The sequence below is a fragment of the Lepidochelys olivacea genome (genome assembly GCF_965140295.1).
Source record: "Lepidochelys olivacea isolate rLepOli2 genome assembly, chromosome: 9".
Taxonomy (NCBI): domain Eukaryota; kingdom Metazoa; phylum Chordata; order Testudines; family Cheloniidae; genus Lepidochelys; species Lepidochelys olivacea.
This window is the reverse complement of record NC_140419.1, coordinates 11773217-11793653: the sequence shown is the minus strand read 5'-3', so window position 1 is coordinate 11793653 and position 20437 is coordinate 11773217. Positions and strand designations below refer to the sequence as shown.

Here is a 20437-nt window from a genome sequence, read left to right as displayed (position 1 = left end):
GGAGTCTTCCATCCAGCTCCATGATCTGCCCTCGGGTTCCCCCAGCCTGCTGCATGACCTCCTCCCAAGCTCCCCCTTCTCATTCCATACACCTCTCCTGAGTTCCTCCATTCATCTCCATAATGTCCACTCAGGCTCTTCCCTCCTGTTCGGCTTTTTTCTGGCTCCCTCTTTCCTCTCTCCATTTCCTCCCACCTCTGACTGTTGATAACTTGTTGCTAGCGATGTGGACCCTTTGGTGTCACAATACATACCCACCTGACTCACTCCTTCCTACAGTAGAGGCTGAAGGTACACATCCTCATTCTCCTTCATAGCCTTACACTGACTTTTTCCCAAAAGCCTTTTTCAGGTCAATAAACAGGCAAAGGTAGATAATGTGAAACCTTTCCCTGACCAAAAAATCAGTTATATCAATGGTTCTCAAACTTTTGTACTGGTGACCCCTTTCAAATAGCAAACCTCTGAGTGCGACCCCCCCTTATAAATTAAAAACACTTTTTTATATATTTAACACCATTATAAATGCTGGATGCAAAGTGGTGTTTGGGGTGGAGGGTGACAGCTCGTCCCCATGTAATAACCTCATGACCCCAGGGGGTCCTAACCCCCAGTTTGAGAACCTCTGAGTTTTACCCTTTGGATTAAAAAAAAGAAATAGGCCCACTCTACAAAAAGGAACTGAAGGATCCACCTTGATACACAGTCCTGCCCATCTGATATCTGAGAGAACAGGAAAAAGAAAACAAGGAAAATACCTTTGGAGAAAGGAAAGAGACTCCAGTACAGCCTCACAATATCTGGCCTCCATCTTGCTACCAAATCAGAAATGGACAGCATTAAAAAATGGGCACGTGTAGTCACAGATCCATCTTGATTAATTTTGGCTACACTTCGATACCATTACATCAAACAATGCCATTGATGTTGATTAGCATTTCATGAGAGGCAGCTGCTGTCTGTGTTCAAAGGGATATGCTGGGAATGTGAGTGATATGGGGATATGCTGGGTGTGTGAACAGGAACCTGTATCTCATCACCAGGAGAGAATGTAGAAATAACACAATGTGAATATCCAACAGATTGTCATGGAACAAACCCTCAGCTAATCCAATGGTTTGATTGGGACAAACATTTTCTCCTCAATTTCCTGCCACTGAGAAATATTTCTTGGCTAGTCCCAACTGCTTGTTTCTCTATCTCCTGGTCTCATTTCATGTGCTCTTGAATGACAGATTTTCTCTACAGTCAGTAGCCAACATGGATACTATGAAGAAAGGAGCATCAGAAATATCCAGAATAGATCAATTAGATTATGAATGTATAAACACACATTCTGGTTTCAGAGTAACAGCCGTGTTAGTCTGTATTCGCAAAAAGAAAAGGAGTACTTGTGGCACCTTAGAGACTAACCAATTTATTTGAGCATAAGCTTTCGTGAGCTACAGCTCACTTCATCGGATGCATACTGTGGAAAGTGTAGAAGATCTTTCTATACACACAATTGCTGCTATTACCAACAGGAGAGTGGCTTTGTGTGTGGGGGGAGGGGGGGAAGAGAACCTGGATTTGTGCTGGAAATGGCCCAACTTGATTATCATACACATTGTAAGGAGAGTGATCACTTTAGATAAGCTATTACCAGCAGGAGAGTGGGGTGGGGGGAGGTATTTTTTCATGCTTTGTGTGTATAAAAAGATCTTCTGCACTTTCCACAGTATGCATCCGATGAAGTGAGCTGTAGCTCACGAAAGCTTATGCTCAAATAAATTGGTTAGTCTCTAAGGTGCCACAAGTACTCCTGTTCTTTTTACATTCTGGTTTATTTATCAAAAGTGAATGTGAGAATCCCATCCAGATCTCTGAATGAACATAGTATACACTTAAATTAGTACTTAAAAACAAACAGCAAACACACATAATATACACTCTACTTGCACTATTGAAGTAAATGAGATTTTTGACACTTACTGCACTGGACACAGGAATAGGCCTAAAGAATAGACAACACTTGCAGATTTACAGAAGGAAAGAGAAGACATGACATAGGTATAAAATCAATGCGAAATGAGAATTAGGACAAGACATAAATATTCTCTCATAGCACTGTTAACATCTTTAATATCTACATGTTGGCTTCTTGACAGTGACTCTCTCAAGATCATTATTACATAGCCATTTTTTTCAAGGTATCCCTCAGACTGCACAAACCTTGCTAGCATGGAATCCCACCCCAACAAACCCTGGTTTGGTCCTAGGTAAGCTCCCATAGCAACGTTCTAGGGGTAGTAACATTCCAGTGGAGACACTGCTACTTAAAGTGACAATTCTTCCCTTAACCCTGGCAGATAAAAATATAAGACACATCCACACAAATGAACACACACAAATACACTATTCTGTGAAGTGAAAGGTGGCACCTCTAGCAGTTTAGTGCCCCCCATGGCGTGCTGGGGCCTTGGCTCGGCATTGACCCAGAGGGAAGAGTAGCACCAACTGAGTTACAACAGCACCTTTAAGAAGCAGCAATCAGTTCCATAGAATCCTAGAATATCAGGGTTGGAAGGGACCTCAGGAGGTCATCTAGTCCAACCCCCTGCTCAAAGCAGGACCGATCCCCAACTAAATCATCCCAGCCAGGGCTTTGTCAAGCCTGACCTTTAAAACCTCTATGGAAGGAGATTCCACCACCTCCCTAGGTAACCCATTCCAGTGTTTCACCATCCTCCTAGTGAAAAAGTTTTTCCTAATATCCAACCTAAACCTCCCCCACTGCAACTTGAGACCATTACTCCTTGTTCTGTCATCTGGTACCACTGAGAACAGTCTAGATCCATCCTCTTTGGAACCCCCTTTCAGGTAGTTGAAAGCAGCTATCAAATCCCTCCTCATTCTTCTCTTCTGCAGACTAAATAATCTCAGTTCCCTCAGCCTCTCCTCATAAGTCATGTGCTCCAGCCCCCTAATCATTTTTGTTGCCCTCCTCTGGACTCTTTCCAATTTTTTAACATCCTTCTTGTAGCGTGGGGCCCAAAACTGGACACAGTACTCCAGATGAGGCCTCACCAATGCCGAAGAGGGGAATTATCATGTCCCTCCATCTGCTGGCAATGCTCCTACTTATACAGCCTAAATTGCCGTTAGCCTTCTTGGCAACAAAGGCACACTGTTGACTCATGTCCTGAGGTTCCTTCCAACCCTGATTCTATGGGGCCCTAAGGGACATATAGCGTCCACTGTAACCCTTAGGTCCTTTTCTGCAGAACTGCTGCCTAGCCACTTGGTCCCGAGTCTGTAACAGTGCATGGGATTCTTCCATCTTAAGTGCAGGACTCTGCACTTGCCCTTGTTGAACCTCATCAGATTTCTTCAAGCCCAATCCTCTAATTTGTCTAGGTCCCTCTGTATCCTATCCCTACCCTCCAGTGTATCTACCACTCCTCCCAGTTTAGGGTCATCTGCAAACTTGCTGAGGGTGCAGTCCATGCCATCCTCCAGATCATTAATGAAGATATTGAACAAAACCAGCCCCAGGACCGACCCATGGGGAACTCCACTTGATACTGGCTGCCAACTAGACATGGAGCCATTGATTGCTACCCGTTGAGCCCGACAATCTAGCCAGCTTTCTATCCACCTTATAGTCCATTCATCCAGCCTATACTTCTTTAACTTGCTCGCAAGAATACTGTGGGAGACCGTATCAAAAGTGCTCCTTGGGGGAAGGGTGTTTATTTTTTTTTTAAGATAAAAAATTAATAGGATGATCATTTAAAAAGAAGAGAAAATAAAATACAGCGTCAGTGGGAAAAGTAACTCCATGGGCTATCAGGCTGGGGATGGGAGTTTGGTTGGGTTTCTCAACCACAGGGTCCATCTATAAGGGCTATGTCGGGGAACAGCTCCCTTGGGTAGTGTCGGGATGAGGGTGGGATCCCTTAGTTCTCCTGAGGATTCCATATGTAAGAGTGCTATGGGGAAAGGGCTCCCTTAATTTCCTTCTGGGGTTGTTCCCCCCCCCAAGGAGATTTCTATGCATATGGGGTTGGGTTCCTTTGTTCCCCTGGGGGAATGATGGCATGGCTATGGGCATGGGTTCCTTCAGTTTACTTGGAGAAGGTGGTTCTCGGGGCTGGGGGGGGGTAGTTACCTGTGGTTAGCGGCATGGCTTTTGGGGTGGTTCTCCTGAGGGGTGGGTCCTCTGTGAGGGGTGGCATGGCTATGTGTCTGCACTGGGTCCCCAGTGAGGGTATACTATGGAACTGCTCCTCTGGGGGTATAGATATAGGGCACCATGGTAACTGGGCTGGGCCCCCAGGGGGTATGGCAATGGGGCAGTATGGCTATAGGGCTGGCACCCCAGGAGGTATGGCAATGGGACTAGGGCCCCGAGGGGGGAGGGAAATGGCTGGGGGGAGTATGGCTATAGGACTGGGCCCCTGGGATATATTGCTATGTGGTTAGGGCTCTGGGGCGAGGGGAATGGCTGGGGAGCTATGGCTATAGGGCTGGGGCCCCAGGAGGCATATGGCAATAGGGTTAGGGGCCCAGGGGCGAGGGGAGCAGCTGGGGTCCCAGAGGACATATGGCTATGGGGCAGCATGGCTTTAGGGCTGGGGCCCCAGGAGGCATATGGCAATAGAGTTAGGGCCCCAGGGCGAGGGGAGCGGCTGGGGGGGGTATGGCTATAGGGCTGGGGTCCCAGGGGACATATGGCTATGGGGCAGCATGGCTATAGGGCTGGGACCCCAGGAGGCATATGGCAATAGGGTTAGGGCCCCGGGGGGAGGGGCGTGGCTGGGGGGGGTATGGCTATAGGCCTGGGCTGCCAGGGGACATATGGCTATGGGGCAGGGGCCCCAGCGGGCATATAGCAATAGAGTTAGGGCCCCGGGGGGAGAAGAGTGGCTGGGGGGTTATGGCTGTAGGGCCGGGGTCTCAGGAGACATATGGCTATGGGCGGTATGGCTATAGGGCTGTGCCCCAGGGCGGGTACAGCTATAGGGCTGTAGCCCCAGCCGGGGTGGCGAAGGGCCTGGCGGTTACCTGGGAGGGGGAGGGCGGGTTCCACTCCACAGCAGCCTGCGCGGCTTTCCTCCCGCCGGCTGCGATAAGGCGGCGGTGCCGGCAGGGGGCGCAAGGGGCTCGCCTACAGGGTGGCTGCGCCTGGGCCTAGCCCCGTCCCGCCCCTTCCCCTGCGGCCACGGTCGGTTCCGGCGGCGGCTGGGGCCTGCAGCAGGGCGCGGAGCGGAAGGTGAGCGCGGGGTGCGGGCTGGGGTGGGGTGCCGGCCCGCCCGGAGTAACCGCGGACTCCTCCGTCCCCATGGCCCCGCCTGGCCCCCCCCCCTTCCAGCCCCTCTTCTCAGCTTCTGGCCCCAACGCCGCCCCCCCGCTGCCCCATCGCCCTCCCCACGGGCCCCCGTTCCCGGCCCGCCAGGCCGCGTTTGCTCTAAAAGTCCCGCTGAACCGCGCAGGGCAGCGCGCCTTCCCTCCCCGGCGGCCCCGGCTTCCCTGGGGACTTTCAGGTCCCGCTGGCAGCCTCCCGGCCCCGCGGGTTGCCGTGTGGCAGCCCCCGGCAAGCGTGTTTCCCCCCCCCCTTTCATTGTCCCCCACACCCTGGGGGGCTGTGTCTCATGGGGTGGCGGGGGGCAGCTTCTGGCTTAGCTCTGGGGCAAGGCTCCTAGCAAAGCTCTCTGCGTGTCGGTACAATCATGTCTAAGAAAACCCCGCATTAGGTAACCGCTTCATGAGGCCAATTAAGGCGTAGACTCCAAACACCCCCCCCCCAAAAAAAAAAGCCTTGACTTCCCCCTCTCCAGCCACCTTCCCCCCAAAACCTGCGGAAATAGGCCCTGGGAGGCCCACAAACGCTGGTTGTGTCAGACCAGCAGAATAGAGTTGGAGACAAAGTGGGTTTTCATTAAAAATGTCCTACCTGTCCCCTCCCATTTACATCTGGAGCTGTTAGCTCTAGTGATCCCAACTTTTTGAGGTAGAATATGGAGCTGTTTGTTTCTTTCCTCCTTAATCTGTTCTCAGAATCCACTTCTGTGTGAGCTCCTCTTCCTCCTGACTAGTCAGGCCACAGTTGGTGTCACTGCCTAGAAGGGAAAACATTGTGTTTTGGGTCAGGCCCTGTATATGTATGTTGACGCTGAGGAAGACCCAGAATATGATGTGTTCTGAGATTTCACCTCAAAGGAGGCTGTGTTCTATTGATGGCCAATATGTCACAGCTATTTCAAGAATCATCTCCATCTGTTTGTCTGTTGTAGGCTAATAAGGGGCAGCAAAAGGCAACAAGTTTCTGCAGAAGTTGAAATAAGCCCCTTTGATATATATATCTTGTATGACTCCCAACTTTTTATATTGCTTTCTGATTGATCTCTGATTTCCCTGTATTTGTCGGTATTTGGGATACTTCTTACTCTGATATTTTGCACTCCATGTTTCCAGGATTTTAAAATATTACTGCTGCATAACTTACGTTTTTCTCTTGCAGATACTTTCTCCACATTTGGATGTTGTATAGCAATCAATTTCTTAGATATTAGTCCTCTTGCTGATATTGAAGATTACCTCTAGTAAGTTGGGTGGGCCAGGGCTCTTTTTAGTGTTTTCAACATGTAAACATTTTATGCATTTTGGGGAGAAGTCCTCCAGAGTCTCCCCCAAAAAGCCCACTTCAGGGGTAATCTCCAACAAAAGATGGCAGGAGTTGGCTCTAAAAATGCCACTTCCTGTGTCATGTCGACCACTTGACAGTGACTCAAAGTGCTGATCGTCCCTCCTTATGGGGTGAACTCCATTACTCTTCTATCCCAAGGAATGAGGTATGAAACCAGAGTGTAGTGTGTGTGTGCTTAGCACTTGTTTCTGTCACAGTATTACAAAACTATTCGGGATGGTGGGAGGCAAAAAATGGTAACTTGAGAGACATTGGGGCTTTCAAAAAAGCCTATGTCGTTAAGAAGCACAAGTCAATGGGACTAGTGCTTCGGGCTTGTCTACACTACTACTCTTGTCGGTATAACTTATGTTGCTCAGGGGCATGAAAAAAAAAAACCTCTGAGTGACATAAATTACACCAACAGAAGTGCCAGTGTGGACAGCACTATGTCAGCAGGAGAGCTTCTTCCACCAACATACCTATCGCTGCTCGTGGAGGTGGTTTTATTATGTTGACCAGAAAACTCTCTCCCATTGGCGTAGAGCGGTTACATGAGCGATTTTGCAGTGGCGCAGCTGCATTGGTACAGCTGCGACACTGTAAGCTCACTAGTGTAGATGTGGCCTTAGGCACTTTTGAAACCCATTAAGTATAATGTAGTCACCCAGCACCAGTGAATATATCTAAAAAGAAAACTATGGCCCTGACTCTTTTGGTAGCTCCATATGAGCAGATGTCAGTACCCATATGGCAGCCTCACTGAAGCCAAGCCCTCTGGTCATACCTGGGTGTCTGAGGCCACAAAGTGGTAAACCCTGCTCTGACCTCAGAACCAGGTATAGCTTGGGAAGCTGCAGTACAGTGTTCTTCATTCTGCTGTAGTGGTGTGTCTGTGCCTTGATTGGATGCATCCACCTCTACAGATGAGAGGGTAGTTCAGTCTCCATGCTCGTTCAACTTAAACCAAAAAAAAAAAAAAATAGGGACAGAACATGAATTTTTATCTTGCAGATTAGTGTCATTTCACACAGAATTGAACATTAGTTTAATTTTTGTGATAAGGAATTTAGCTTTTGGGGAGTCTGTTTCTGTGCTTTGCTGGTGTACTGAGATTAATAATTAATCTTTAAGCACTGATTCATGATTGCAAACCAGCAAAAATTGGTGTAACCAGTTCTTGGATATTGTCATTTTTAATTGATTTAGGCTGAAGCAAAATGAATGAACATCCTAAAAAGAGGAAAAGGAAGACTTTACATCCTTCACGTTACTCAGGTGAGTCTACAGCTTGAACTGTTGACACTTCAGTGTGTAAGTTACTGTAACTTTCCTCAAAATAAACCTCTCTTGTTTCCTGGAAAACTAAAATGCAAGAATTTGTGAAGGACTCATAAACTAAGAGGCGAATTCAAATACATTCATGTGAACGTACACTGTTCCTTTGAAAAAAGAACAGGAGTACTTGTGGCACCTTAGAGACTAACCGATTTATTTGAGCATAAGCTTTCGTGAGCTACAGCTCACTTCATCGGATGTAGCTCACGAAAGCTTATTCTCAAATAAATTTGTTAGTCTCTAAGGTGCCACAAGTACTCCTTTTCTTTTTACGGATACAGACTAACATGGCTGCTACTCTGTTCCCTATGAGTGCACCATTGTTAAACAATTTTAAAACTGTTCCATTTAAGCCAGCCATTGTTAATGTTTCTCTAGTCATTTGCTGTTCCCCATTTCCTTGGTGGCTTTGGGAAAGCTACTTAACTTCTGCGTCCCTATCTGTAAAATGGGGGCAAAGCTACTAACACAGGTGTTTAGGGGAGATTATCAAAAGTGTTGGTCTAACTCTGCTCCCATTGAAGTCAGGGAGTATTACTGTTGATTTCAGTTGGATCAGAGTTAGACTAATGTTGAGTGCTTTTAAAAAACATTAATGTCTGTACAGTGCATTGAAGATGTAAATCATTATATAAATGCTAAATATTTTTAGTATTAGGCCATCCATGGTCTTTTAAATTTGGATGCTGTCTACATCAATGTTACCACTGAGGTAAATGTGTATGTATTTTAAAGGTATGTGTTGCTATATCAACTTGTGGTTTAAACACTTTTTTCTTTTTCTGTCTAGATTCTTCAGGTGTAAGCAAATATATAGACAACAATGGAATCTTTTCTGATCACTGCTATAGTGTCTGTTCTATGAAACAGCCAGACATTAAAATTTCTGAAAACAGAGGTAAGATTACCTTCCTAGTATATTATTAATCTCCTCTGACAAACACTTATCTAGGTGTATCAAAGTTCTGTCCAGAAAAGCAGCAACATAATGCAAAAAAATGCAACAACTTTCCTATGTAAGTACATTTAATTTTCCACTCTCCAAGACTGGCAGAAGGCTATTAAATAATTTTATTTGAAATTCTATTTCTCAATAAGGTATAACATTTTAATAAAAATATAGAAATATTGGAGGCCTGGCAGTTCCCGGTATTTATGACAACAATTGGACTTCACAAGTTAAAACATTTGTTGAATGGTGTCAAAATAATGTAAAGAAAGATTGGAGTCAGATGGAACAGGGTGCTTTATCAGAAATTTCTTTTAACTATTTGATTTGGGCATCTAAAGACCAACTTCATTATACAAGTGCCCACTACTTAGTGTTACCCTTAAGTATAGGATGGAGTGAATGTAAGGATACACTTCCTTTCTCTCTCCAATAAAATTAACACTGAATCTCCAGCATTATAATTGAAGTATTGGAATAGGAAGGACTGTGCAGTTGGAAGCATTGGAATAACTTTTGCTCTGCCTCTTTAGAAATTTAAAATTAAAAAGGATTGTAAAAGATTTTTCCGCATAATCAGCTATAGCTATTTACTGCTAAAACTTGTTTGCGGAGAGAGAAATTTATTAGCTTTTGAATCTGTTGGTCAATGTTAATCTGGGCATAAATAATTTCTAGAGCTCTCACATAGGTCTTTGTACATATTTCATATATAAAGAGAAAACAATGGAACTCTGGAATAAATAATTAGAAACTCCATTATCAGACATTTAGTGAAAAGCTGCGTAGTGTAGAGCAAACAATTCAGTTTATACCACAATACAGGAAAACCTCAGTAAAATTATGTATTAATGGTATTTAACTCAATCAGATTATACATAATACAGTATATGGCAGTGGTTCTCAAAGCCAGTCAGCCACTTGGTCAGGGAAGGCTCCTGGTGGGCCAGACCGGTTTGTTTACCTGCCGTGCTCGCATGTTCGGCCGATCGCGGCTCTCACTGACCACGATTCGCCGCTCCAGGCCAATGGGGGCTGCGGGAAGCAGTTGGCCTGGAGCGGCGAACCGTGGCCAGTGGGAGCCGCGATTGGCCAAACCTGCGAGCATGGCAGGTAAACAAACTGGTCCGTCCCGCCAGGGGCTTTTCCTGAACAAGCGGCGGACCGGCTTTGAGAACCACTGGTATATGGCACAGTCTCGAATGTTAAGATGACTATTTTTAATGTGGCATAAACTCGCTTTTTAAAATATATAAAAAGTTCAACTTCCTTGGTACCCAGCTGTGTTAGAATGTTTTTTATCAGCTGACAAAAGTTACCCTATTACATGGAGGACAATTAATTTTGCACTTTTATTGGAAGTCAGGTGTGCTGTTTTTACCTACTGGGGAGAAAAGTGAGCATCCCCTCTATTAAGTTTAATAAACATGAAAGGTTAAACATTAGGAATCTTAAAAATGTCTGGTTTTCTTTTTTGAATTATGCTGGCCAATCAAGATTCAATTTTCAAACCTAGAGGACTCTATGCTATTTTCATTATTAGATAGTATTAACCCTGGGTGCACTTGTATTATTTTTGGACACTAAGGACTGATCTTCTGCATGACATAAAACAAAAATAATGTGAGTATAGTTTGATCAGGATTGACATAGAGTTGATTGTAGCTGCCCTTCTCCTAAATGTGAAGAAGCAGCCTACAGAGACTACCAGGTCCCAATACAACGTGCTTTATCTTGATTTCAGCAGCCTTACATCAGAATCAGGATAAAGCATTGCATGTCTGGCTACCAGTGCACAGAGAAGATGAAGGCCATAATGTTGTAGGGGTGGGTATTTTGATCGTAGAATTTAGTGGGTTACATTGTGTCCACAGTGCCATCATATTACAAAGAAATTTTTAGAGAACATTGGGATATAGAGAAGAAAACCAGACTTCCCTTATCCTCATAGGTAGATTCCATGCTCCTGCACAGACCCTAGATACTGATGATGATGGCAGCCCAGTGCATGCCGGGACATCTCATTGGAGTGGGGCACAGTCGAATGTCATGGGGTTGCACTTTACAGACCCAAAAAAGAAAGGTAATTGTAAAGGTATATTTGCAGAAATTCATGGGTATTGAAAAACTTTCTTTGAATTTGGGGGAAGTGTGTGTGTGTTGTCTTTCAATGTAACTGTAATAGAAAATGTTGATCATGAAGAAAATTTATAGATAGATCTAAACGTGTAAGGGTGTTTCATTTAGCTGGTCTCCTTATTGAAAAGAAATTTGATTTCGGTGGCTTGAGGAAAATATTAGTGTTTTTCTTTTGTAAACTGCTACAGGCGATGAAAAGCAATATTTCGACCCTTCTGCAACTTTTAGTTTTTGTTATTTTTAAACTATGGCTCGTATCTTCTATTTTCTCTTGTAGAGAAAAGTGCTAATAATGGAATTTATAAAGACATGTGTGAGTCTCCTATATTTGGTGACAGTCCAACTGAAGAGGAGAAACCCATAGATATTCAAACCATAGAAATTTCGACTACAGAAGTTAATGCTGTAGAAGTTCATGATATAGAGACGCAAACTGTTTCACCTGAAAAGCTAGAAGTTGAAGACATTGAAGAAATACCTGTTGAAAGCTGTAAACTTTTTGAGAAGAACCAGGCCTTGAATATCACTGCTCAGCAGAAGTGGCCTTTGCTGAGAGCAAACAGTAGTGGCCTATACAAGTGTGAGCTGTGTGAGTTTAATAGCAAGTACTTCTCTGATTTAAAGCAGCATATGATCCTGAAACATAAGACATGTACAGATACCAATGTCTGCAGAGTATGTAAAGAGAGTTTCTCCAGCAAAGTTCTGCTGATTGAACATGTAAAAATACATGAGGAAGATCCCTACATCTGTAAATACTGTGACTACAAAACAGTGATATTTGAAAACCTCAGTCAGCACATAGCAGATACTCATTTCAATGACCATCTTTATTGGTGTGAGCAGTGTGATGTGCAGTTCTCCTCAAGCAGTGAGTTGTACCTGCACTTCCAGGAACACAGCTGTGATGAACAGTATCTGTGTCAGTTTTGTGAGCATGAAACCAATGATCCAGAAGACTTGCATAGCCATGTGGTGAATGAGCATGCATGTAGATTAATAGAGTTAAGTGATAGCTATAGCAACAAGGAGCATGGACAATACAGCCTCATAAACAAAATTAGCTTTGACAAATGCAAAAACTTCTTTGTATGCCAAGTGTGTGGCTTTAGGAGTAGGCTACATACGAATGTCAACAGACATGTAGCGATTGAACACACCAAAATATTCCCCCATGTTTGTGACGACTGTGGGAAAGGCTTTTCAGGTATGTTGGAATATTGCAAGCATTTAAATTCTCATTTATCTGAAGGGATTTATTTGTGTCAATATTGTGAATATTCAACAGGACAGATTGAAGACCTTAAAACTCATTTGGATTTCAGGCATTCAGCAGACTTGCCTCATAAGTGTACCAATTGCTTAATGAGGTTTGGAAATGAAAAAGATCTTATAAGTCACCTTCAGATACATGAGACAGCTTGATGTTTTTTTCTTCTGTAGTCAATTTATTAGAATTAAAATGTATTTTCCATTGTGTTGTATGGTAATATTAAATACAGTTGTAATAGAGATTCTACAGTGGATAATTGTAATGCCGGTTGACTTTTTTTTTTTTCCCCCCAACAAAACATGTTTAATGACTGGTATGTTTGTTTTTGGGAATTTCCTGGTGTTAGAGCTTGGGTGGGCAGGGAACAACTATATTTAAAAGATGATTGTTCAGTCACGTGGAGGGAGTTGCATGTTATAGTAGCCATTTTAAAGGTCATTCCATCTGCTAACATGTAGTGGTATGTGTGTTTGACATGAAGAACAGGAAGGCAGCTCTTTCTGGATAAGAAAAATGGAAGAGAAAACACATTTCTATTTTCACTCTTTTAAATCTGTACTTAATTTACTGTTACACTTTAGCAAACAGCGGTGTTTGTTCTCAATGGGATTCCCCAACACACATTAACCTCCTCAGCAGCTAAGTGAGTATACTCATCCTCAGTAAAGTTCACTGGGCTACTGAAGACATGTATGCTCTAAAAAGTGGCCTCTCTGCAAGCATCCATCTAGCACTTCCCTTAACAAGCCTCCAACCCTATATTCCTCCTGCTACACTGACAAGCCCTCCTACTTCCTCCACCATAACAAATTCCTAAATTTGACCTCTCTTAGCCAGTGTTCTTGCCCTAGCCCCACATTCACACTGTGCTGTCCTTTCTCGGTCAACTGTTTGATCCCAGCTTTGCTTTTAGCTGTGGAACTGTCCCACCGCTATCCCTTCCCCTGACAAGTGTCCCATAACTGCCGCAGATCTCCCCCTTTTTTTCTATCTCTTTCCCATCTATCTGCCACTCCGCCGTCCCGTGTTTCTATTCCTTATGATGCACCCAGCTGACAAATGTTGCCTATAGAGATTATATTACATTCTAAGGGATAGTGAGAAAGGAAGCTGCTTAGGGATCCACCTAAGAACGTACCCAAAGGAGTGATTTGTTTGGCAGGTCTGTGGCGCTAATTAAACTCTTATTAAAATGGGATATGCCATTGATTTCAGTTATAGCAAGACTGAACCATAGATTTATAGTTAGCTTTACATTGTTGAAAGGGTTGAGGGAATGTGCTCTAATTCCAGAAATTCTAAAATTCCTCTCTTCTGTATCTAAATCTTTATTATGGTACATTATAAATAGTCATTTTGAAAACTTCTCACAAACCATTTCAGATTGCACACTGCCATCCTCATGTTATCTTCCTTATAAATTCATTCCGATTCCATATTTCTGACCTGAACAATATTTAGACGTAGCATGAGAGGAGAGAGAGAGAGCTTAGATGTGAAAGCTATAAGGGTAAAATAGCCAGCGACTAAGTGGTTGACTTTACGTTTCTGTCTGTATTGATTGTAAATTTGTAATGTAAGAAATTGTCCAATGTAAGTTTGTATAAATACAGTTCATGTGTTAAATATTTCTCTGCAGTGGTAAGAATGAGATCCTTGTTACTAGTTCTGCACAAAGTTGTGCAAGATTTACATGCTGAATTTATACAGTTAAAAGATAAAAATTGGCCCTCTTCAACCTACAGAACTTACTTGTCTCAAATACATGTCATTCTAGAAATATTTCTAGAAGTTTTTCTTTAAGTACCATTCCTAAAAAACAAACACCAACTAGCTATTCAGAAGGTATATTTGCATGTATTTAGACACTGAATTCCTTAAATTCACCTTCAAAGTTTGTTAAAATGATACTGATTTCTATTACACATTTATGATTGGATACCCTGTAAAAAAAACAAGTACTCCATAATAAATTTCCCCTTATATACTATTGTTTCAACTATAAATTACAAAATATGCTTGAGAATGCAACTTCTTTTCAAATATCTTGGTAGTGGCAGGGAGTTGGCATACCTAGAAGGAACGTGCTTGGTAACTTGAGTAAAGATAGACATTAATAAATAGTCAGGGTGTCTATGTAGTTTATAACACTGGCTTTGTCTGTGATCACAGATCTTTATTTTTGTTAAAGAATATGATACAGGTTTTAAATCAGGATGCACTGGGATTTTGGGGTGACTTTTTTAATTTACTTTAAAGTCAGATGCCTAACTTGCTTCTGCAGTCTCTGTTAAGAATAAATTGGACCTGTCCTGACTTTATTGTATTAACATGGTTTTATTAGAGTGTATTACAGAAATCCCATTTCATGTTTTAATGGGCTTGCTTAAATCAGTTTCAATACAACAGTGATATTTTTATGGGCTATTGAGGTATTTTGGATACCACTCACCTTGCTGGTAGCGTAAAATGGAGATAAGAATTTGTGCCCGGTTCAGATTTGGGAAATCAGTTTCATCCTTGGAGGTGGAGCTTGGAGGAGAGAATGCCTGTCACTCTCTTTGATTTCATCTTACTGACTCAAAGAATGGCATTGATAAACTCTTGAGGAGAAGCCACTGTGATGTGGGACCTTTCAGGGAATGGGGGAAGGGGTATGTGCGTGTGGTATGTGAAGAGGTGCATAGGATTGCTGGGATGGGGAAGAAATGGGTGCATTTGTACAGAGCAACATTGTATCACCCAGGAAAGATAGTCTAGTGGATGGAGCACTGTAGTGGGACATGGGAGACCTGGGTTCGATAATTCCTGACTCCTGGATGTCCTTTGGCAAGTTACACAGGGCATATCAGGTATCAATTTCTCATTTGTAAAATAGAGATAAAATTTACCTGCCTCACAGAAGTGTTAATGGCCATGAAGCTCTTGGATACTATTGATGAGGATCATATGCATACTAGATAGGCAGATCCAAGCTCCTGTTAGGTGGAAATTTTATAAGCAAGGGAATAAACTAGAGGTAAAAGATTTGACTCTGATCTCAATATTTTTCAGAAGATGAAAGGAAGTTAACACGAACCAGTGATGTGCTATTATAGGTCAACAGGAGCAGAAACTAGGAGAGTTAGTGAGTAGATTTACAGGCTGCAGGAAGAATATGGTGATTGAAGATAGTAAGATAAATAGACTAGTATCTGCAGGGAAGTCAAAAGGCTAAGTAGTATGTTTGCAGCTGTTGGGGAAAGTATTCAAGTTTCCAACTGAAGGGGAATAATATATCTGTAGCTGTTTTATTATGACAGGATAGTTACAGATTGAAAAGGAGCTGTTTGATATATCAAATGCGAAGTGCATTATAAAATGGAAGTCCAGAGTTTTGAAGAAAAGAATAAATTTAGTGTGTGAAGTGACTTTAGTGCTCATGAAAGCTAGCTTAGAGGTCCTGGAGACTGATAGTCCTCGCTACCCCCATGGTCCCACAGTTTACCTCAACCCTGGTTGAGAGAAACCATCTCTAAGAGTGAGACGAGAATTAAGTTCCCATTAGTCTTTGGTGTTTTTGAGGCTGCAAACAAGAGTGCCAAATCCTGTTGTGATTTTTTTTTTTAATGTGGTCACCTGTCTACTAGAGTGACACCTCTAGGACGTGTTTGTGTCTGTGAGTAATGGTATTGCCAAATCAAAACATTCAAAAACCCTCAGTTGAGCTCCCCAAAATTGAGATTGACTTAAAAATAATACATATCTGGTTCTTATCCCCTTCCTTCTGGTCACACACAAGTCGTGTATTCCAACGTCTCAACCAGGAGGGCTAAAAATATTTTTTAAATGAAAGCTCATAACTCCAAGATTGGGGCTTTAAGAAAAACACTAATTATTACAAGACTCTCAATAAAATACATCCCTATTGGCAATATTGCAGTAAACAGTGTATGTTCTCCATGAACACCCTCAGTGCTGGTTGTTTGCATTACAGTCTGTGAGTTGATGTATAGAATGTAAAGACCTGTCAGTGCTCTTAATCTTCTCAAAGACTAGTTTTGGGGATTTGTCATTCATATGTATGGCTGACTTTGATTAAGTTATGGCTGGTGCTGATAGTATGTAGAATTCCAAAGGGGTGGCTTGTTTTACATGTTTTATTATAGTTCCATTTTAGCTTTCTCTCTAAGATTGCAAGGACTGGGAATTTGGAAGAGTAGGAGTAGGTAAAATGAAATCTAAACAGCACAAAATTCAGTGATATCTGGATGAAGACTTCTAGTTAGGATATTCAGTTTGTCATTGATACAAGTCCGTTTGAAAGGTGGAAAATAGCAACTTTAAAGGGATTATCGTATTGTCAGCAGGACAGATACGGAACAAATGAAACCAGTATGCTAAGAAAGATGCACAGTGATGTAATTTTTTGAAAATTTGTTTACATTAGTTGTATGGTAATACTAGAGTATAAAACCTGAGGCCTAGTGTACATTAGAAAAGGATTGCTGATATAACTATAACATTCTAGCTATACTGGCAAACCTTCATAGTGTAGATGCAGCGTATACCGGTAAAAGAGTACTTTTGCTGGTATTGCTTATACTATTTTTCCTGAGGAAAAATAAGGTATACTGGGAAAAGCATTTTTATCCCAGTGTAACTGTGACTGCACTAGAGCTTTTGCTGATATAGAAATGTCACAGGATTTCCCCTACACACACACATGTACATTGCTAACCAACGTCACTGTAGTGAATACAGGTTTCAATCATCTCAGAATTGTAGGAGATAACAAAGCTAAATGTTAGTTATTGAAAATACATGAAGTAAACAATCTTGTGCCACATGAAGTAAATAATTAATGAAGTCATTTTGCTTTTTACTTATTATGATGAAAAAAATGATTTGTATTACCATGGCACCTAGGAGCTCCAGTTATGGACCAGTAACCCATTGTGCTAGGCACTATACCAACAGAACAAAAAGATGGTCCTTGCCCCAAAGAGTTTACAATCCTTAAGTATTACTCAAGAGACAAGAAGTGGATACAGACAGGCAGACTGGGGAGTACAAGGAATCGATGAGACAATATTGGTCGATAGGATAGGCAATGGTCTCAATGCACCAGTAGGCTTTTGAGTACTGTCTTGCATTTTGCATTATAAATAACACCCCACCATCCCAGACAACATTGTTACAAACACAGTTGCTTGGATTGCATAGTAATTTGGGCTCATTCAAACAAAATGCATTTTAATGCAGCTAAATACAAATGTATACCCCTAGGAACAAGGAATGCAGACTATACCTACAGAATGGGGGACTGTATTTTGGTAGGCAGTGACTGAAAAGGGTTTAGGAATCATAGTGGACAAGCACCTCATCATGAGCTAGTGTGATGCTGTGGCAAAAAGGGCTAATGTGATCACTGGATGTAAAATCAGGGGAGTAATGAGCAGGAAGGAGATTTTACCTCAGCATATGGCATTGGTATGGTCGATAATGGACTACTGCATCCAGTTTTGGTGTCCATATTTTAAAAAGGATGTTGAAAAATTGGAGAGGCTCAAAATAGAAAAGAGCCACAAAAATTATTTGACGGCTGGAAAAAATAACAGTGGGAGATTTAAAGAGCTCAATCAGTTTAATTGATCAAAAAGAAGATTGAGGTGACTTGATTAGTGTATAAGTATCATCCGGGGGAGAAAATACCACGTATGAACAGGACCTTGAATCTAGCAGAGAGGCTGCACAAGAACCAATGGCTGGAAGCTGAAGCCAGACATTTATATTAGAAATTAGACATTTTTTTAATAGTGAGGAGGTGATAAATGATTGAAACAAATTACAGAGAGAAATGGTGGATTTGTCATCTTGATATCTTCAGATGCATTTGTGGAAGATGTGCTTTATTCAGACAAGTTATTGGTCTCAGTACAGGGTTAACTGGGTGAAATGTAATGGCCTGTGATATATAGGTGATCATATTAGATCATCTAATTAATGATCTCTTTTTGCCTTAAACTCTATGAATAGTGTTACCAGCTCCCATAATTTCTTCAAGTAAAATGATTTCTTCTGGGGCTGGAGCCAATCTCCTGATGACACCAGAAGGTCCAGCCCTCTCCTGGAGTTCAGTTCTTCCCCAGTCCCCACTTGTCAGGCTCCTGGGGCAGTCAAGAAGATATTTGCGAAGGGCAGCAGGGAGAGGGCGCAACTGACAACATTCTTAAAGGAATGGAGGTGGGAGGGAGCAGAAGAAATCCAATATCTCCAGGACAGGGCAGCTATGTTCTCTCTTTCCACTACCTCCGCCCCCAACCCCCCCCCCCCCTTGGCTCCATGTGCAATGGGTCACTCTGCTCTCTCCTTTACTGCCCTCTCCATCTCTGCAGTGTCTGTCCTGGGAAGTGGGGAGGGGATGAAGAACTCCCTGGAGTTATGCACGCACTCCAAAGGCCTACGAATGGAGAGAGGAGGATGCTTCTGCAGGCCTTGGGGGGGAGAGGGCAAGGAGAAAGAACCCAAGGTGCTGCATGAGGTGGGGATGAGGTAGAATTTACATGGGGGATTGCATAATTAATTGCTTGGCAGAGGGACTTAGAGGTGGGGAAGAGAGGCAGATTAATTAATCGGAATGTTTCAGAAGAAGCTGGAAGCTTTGCACTGTCAAGCAGGCAGCGAGCGCCAGAATTGCCTGGCTTAATACGTTTGCAAAGGTTGGCAATGCTGTCATATAAACTCAGGGTGGGCTGAGAGGGTTCAAAAAATCAAAAGACAGACCTAAAACAACAATTTTTTAAAAACCACATCTTTTTTTTGGAGTCTGACTGATGAGTGTTGAACTTCTGGGGCTGGCACTACTGCAGTGATGCAGACAACTTATGATCTACAACAGAGGTTCTGAACTGTGGTCCATAGACCACCATTCAGGTGGTCCGCAGATAGTTCCCTCTAAGGTGTGCGCCTGGGCAGCTGAACATGAGAATGAAGGGCCACCTGCCTAATTAGTGGAGCCGCACAGGCGTGGCTCCACTAATTAGGGGCCTGGACCCTGGAGAAGATGCACATGTATGGTGAAGTGGTGGCCTTGGGGGGAATAAGGGTTGGGGGGAGGGGGCAGTGAGGTGAGAAGAGGGGGTGCGGGGAATTTGGGATGTGCAGGGCCAGAGAAAGAGCCGACTTTCCCCAGCCCTAGGGCTGTGGCTGCTGGGGAAAGACAGCCCTCCTTCCCAGCCCCAGGTCCGGGGCTGTCGCAGCAGGGGAGAGAGGGCACATCCATTGTATTAGAAAGGTAAGACTACTGATATTAAAATATGAGATGTGTGCTTTTATTTGTAGAGCAAAAAAAGTTATTTTTTTTTATAGAGTGCTCTTATCCAAACCCCTTTATAAGAGTTAGCTAACGGTACAAACAACATTTGGAAAGATCATTCAGTGGTGCGCCGAGACCCTCAGCGATTTGCAAGTGGTCCGCGGGGCCAAAAAAAGGTTGAGAACCCCGCGTCTAGAATCAAACACCGAGTCTTATTGCAGCATGCAGCGATCGCCCTGGATGTGGTGGTCAGCGGGGGGCTTGGTGTGCAGAGCCATGGCTGGGGGAGGGAGCGAGGTCACTGGAGCTGAGGTAGGGCTGCGGGCTGGGCAACAGTCTGTTACCGCCCCAGGGGCCAGCTCGGGTGGCATGGGCCAGACTCTGCTGTGAGAAGGAGGGAGTGATGCAGCCCAGGGGGTGGGAGGGTGAAAGGAGTGTTATGGTGCTAAAACCTCCTCCCCTGGCGGGAGCTAGGTGGAGGGTGGGTCACTAGCCTCCATTTTAAATGAAGAAAGGAGCCTCCATCTCCTTCCGTGACCCTCCGTACAGACGGTGCTGAGGCTTTTTCGGAGGGAGTTTGCCTTCAACAAAGACAGCGACTCCCTTAGGCGTCACTTCCGCTCGTCCTCAGGCCCCCCCTGCTCTCGTTAAAGATGGCGACCCCGGCCTACCGCGGGGGGCACGCTCAGGGCAGAGGAAGCGGAAGTGATGTCCGCCCCCGCGCACGGGGTGAGGAGCAAGGAGGTGCGGTGGGGCGCCGCAGCTCGCAGCGGT

At 43.5% G+C, this 20437-nt stretch overlaps 1 protein-coding gene across 1 annotated transcript in view; it reads left to right on the top strand.

Annotated features, from left to right (window-relative positions):
* The first annotated feature begins 5137 nt into the window (after positions 1–5137).
* LOC311525942 (mitofusin-1-like) overlaps positions 5138–20437 on the top strand; it is a 73992-nt gene continuing 58692 nt past the window's right edge. The window contains 8 exon segments of the mRNA XM_084638451.1: positions 5138–5254; positions 6503–6833; positions 7877–7945; positions 8796–8903; positions 10906–11037; positions 11371–12300; positions 18744–18847; positions 18849–18889. Coding sequence (XP_084494577.1) covers positions 7888–7945; positions 8796–8903; positions 10906–11037; positions 11371–12300; positions 18744–18847; positions 18849–18889 — 1373 coding nt within the window. The 5' untranslated portion in view covers positions 5138–5254; positions 6503–6833; positions 7877–7887.